The sequence below is a fragment of the Notothenia coriiceps genome, unplaced genomic scaffold (genome assembly GCF_000735185.1).
Source record: "Notothenia coriiceps isolate Sejong01 unplaced genomic scaffold, NC01 NC01_scaffold00036471, whole genome shotgun sequence".
Lineage (NCBI taxonomy): Eukaryota > Metazoa > Chordata > Actinopteri > Perciformes > Nototheniidae > Notothenia > Notothenia coriiceps.
In genome coordinates, this window is record NW_011369172.1 from 1 (window position 1) to 2,283 (window position 2,283).

Below are 2,283 nucleotides of genomic sequence, written 5' to 3' on the forward strand. Positions count from 1 at the left end.
ACTAAATATGACTAAAACTAAAAAGGAAATGTAACACAGGACTAAGACTAAAACTAAAAAGGAAATGTAACACAGGACTAAGAGTAAAACTAAATAAAAAAATAGCTGAGGAAATGAACACTAGAAGTAAACACAATTTCCAAAAGAAAAGGGTAACGTTTGGCTCTATCTTTGTGTGTTGATGTGTGTATGGAGTGTGTGTGAGCTACCTGTGGGGCTCTGAGCCGATACAGTGCTCGCAGTAACAGAGTCACATCGTCCTGTGCTCCCACTCCCACTGGACGGAGGAGAGGGGGAGGAGAGGGGCGAGGGACTGTGCGACACACAGTGAGCCACTGCGAAACCTGAACATGGACACACACACACACACAGTCATGAGTTACCATGGCTGGGAAATTATATATTATAACACACACACACACACACACACACACACACACACACACACACACACACACACACACACACACACACACACACACACACACACACACACACACACACACACAGCAGGTAATATAAACCTGGGCGTTAGCAGGAACAGAAAAGGCAACAGAAGTGAACCTGAAATTCAACTATAGAAAAAGGTATTTAACAAAAAATGAATTCCATGAACTTTAGAGTTTCCAGCTGTTTTCTCAGGAGTTGTTTTTCTTTGCAAAGCCTCGAACCCGACTCTCCGGATCGAAACAAGATCGACGTACTGTTAAACTTCCACACTGAAGATCACATCTCTAACCCTTTGCCACATACGTTTCTATAACCATTTTGGTTAAAGGTCATGGCAACTTTCTGAGAAAGGTTACTCCAAGAAAAAAGATTATATTATTGGTTATTTATATTTTTCATAAAGAATCCAGTGTGTGTCAACCAGGCGCCTGAGCTCACTGTCATTGTTTCAGGATCAATCAGATGTAAATATTCTCATCTAAGTATCTTTTTAGGGTTTAGCATGTCTAGACATAATCAGAGAGGGTTGCATGGAAGGATGAGTCTCTGATGCTGAAGGATAAGGCGGTGTGTGTAGGCAGTGGAATCTGTTGATCTGTAGGTCACCTGGTACTTTGTCTACAGAGGCGAACACGGCTCTGCTCGCTGTCGGGTCATTGGGCGACCGTCTCGACTGCTCGTAGAATCTGAAAGGCAGCCCGCTGGGTGAAGCGTTGGAGGTCTGACCGAAACCCAACACCTCCGATGCACTGGGCTGCACCGGCAGGTCCAACAGAGCTGCAACACAGAGAGGCAGAGAGTGTAAGAGGCCTTCAGACACACCATGAGTATAGGGTAAAGCTTGAGGGTTTCACAAGGGGGGGCTGACTAAACTCAAACTTCTTGGGTTTATACTTCGATTAGATTCCGATAAACTAAGCTTTTTTTTTTGTATGTGTGATTGTTTAGTCAATGAGAGAATATGACTCTCGTCCGGTGACCTTTTTTTTTTTACATCCTTATTTACTTTGCAGCACGGGCGAGACGTAAGATATCTGTTATTAGTTTTGTGTGTAATTGAAAAGAACCAGACTATCAGAAGAGGAAGTACCAGTGACTGATGGGTAAATCCATCAGCTTTCAGAGTACAAAGGAACTGGAGGTAGAGGAAGTCATTTGAGAAAACACAACAGTTATTAATGGATTAATAGGAATTGATATCCAAGAGAAGAAGGACATTGTCTAATTCAGGGAAACGACTGAAGCATTTTAGCGAGTGGAGAGTAGTTTCACTTCTACCAAATGTAATAAAGTGATTACAAATCATTCAACCTATTGATTTGGCTTAATCGGTTTGTGAAGGGACTTTCAGTGCTTGTTAAACATAAACGAGAAGTGGATAAGCTGTGGTTCATCCATTGCTTTCTGTTTGAAATCTCCTTTGATTTCCACTGTACCTTTTCCCTCTCTGTCTGTGTCTGTGTATTCTCTTGTTCCGATTAACCCAGCCAAATCTTTTTTCTTGTTTTGTATCTATATCAACGCCGGGATCCGGAGTCGAGGCTGATCCTGTTGCTGTAGTCCTGAGTCCTGGATCCTCTATCCTGAGTTCTGGATTAAGTCGTGGACTTCGGGTCGTGGCTGAACCTGTCTCTGCGGTCCTGCCTGGGTCTCGTCGTGCTGCCTCCCTGAAGGCTCCCACAGGATTGCTGACATCTTCGTGGATTCATCTTCTTATTACAGACACATGCATTTCCTAACATTCGGTCTATATGCTGTATAATGAATTATCTTTTCAATTTACACACGGCGGCATCTATTGCACGTCTGTCCGTCCTGGGAGAGGGATCCCTC

The 2,283-nt window shown here is 43.4% G+C and overlaps 1 protein-coding gene across 1 annotated transcript in view; it reads right to left on the reverse strand.

Annotated features, from left to right (window-relative positions):
* Nucleotides 1-48: 48 nt before the first annotated feature.
* LOC104963819 (protein CLEC16A-like) overlaps nucleotides 49-2,283 on the reverse strand; it is a 3,711-nt gene continuing 1,476 nt past the window's right edge. The window contains exons 3-4 of the mRNA XM_010792457.1: nucleotides 1,057-1,227; nucleotides 49-344 (exon numbers count right to left, since the gene is read on the reverse strand). Coding sequence (XP_010790759.1) covers nucleotides 166-344; nucleotides 1,057-1,227 — 350 coding nt within the window. The 3' untranslated portion in view covers nucleotides 49-165. The remainder of the gene's footprint in view (nucleotides 345-1,056; nucleotides 1,228-2,283) is intronic.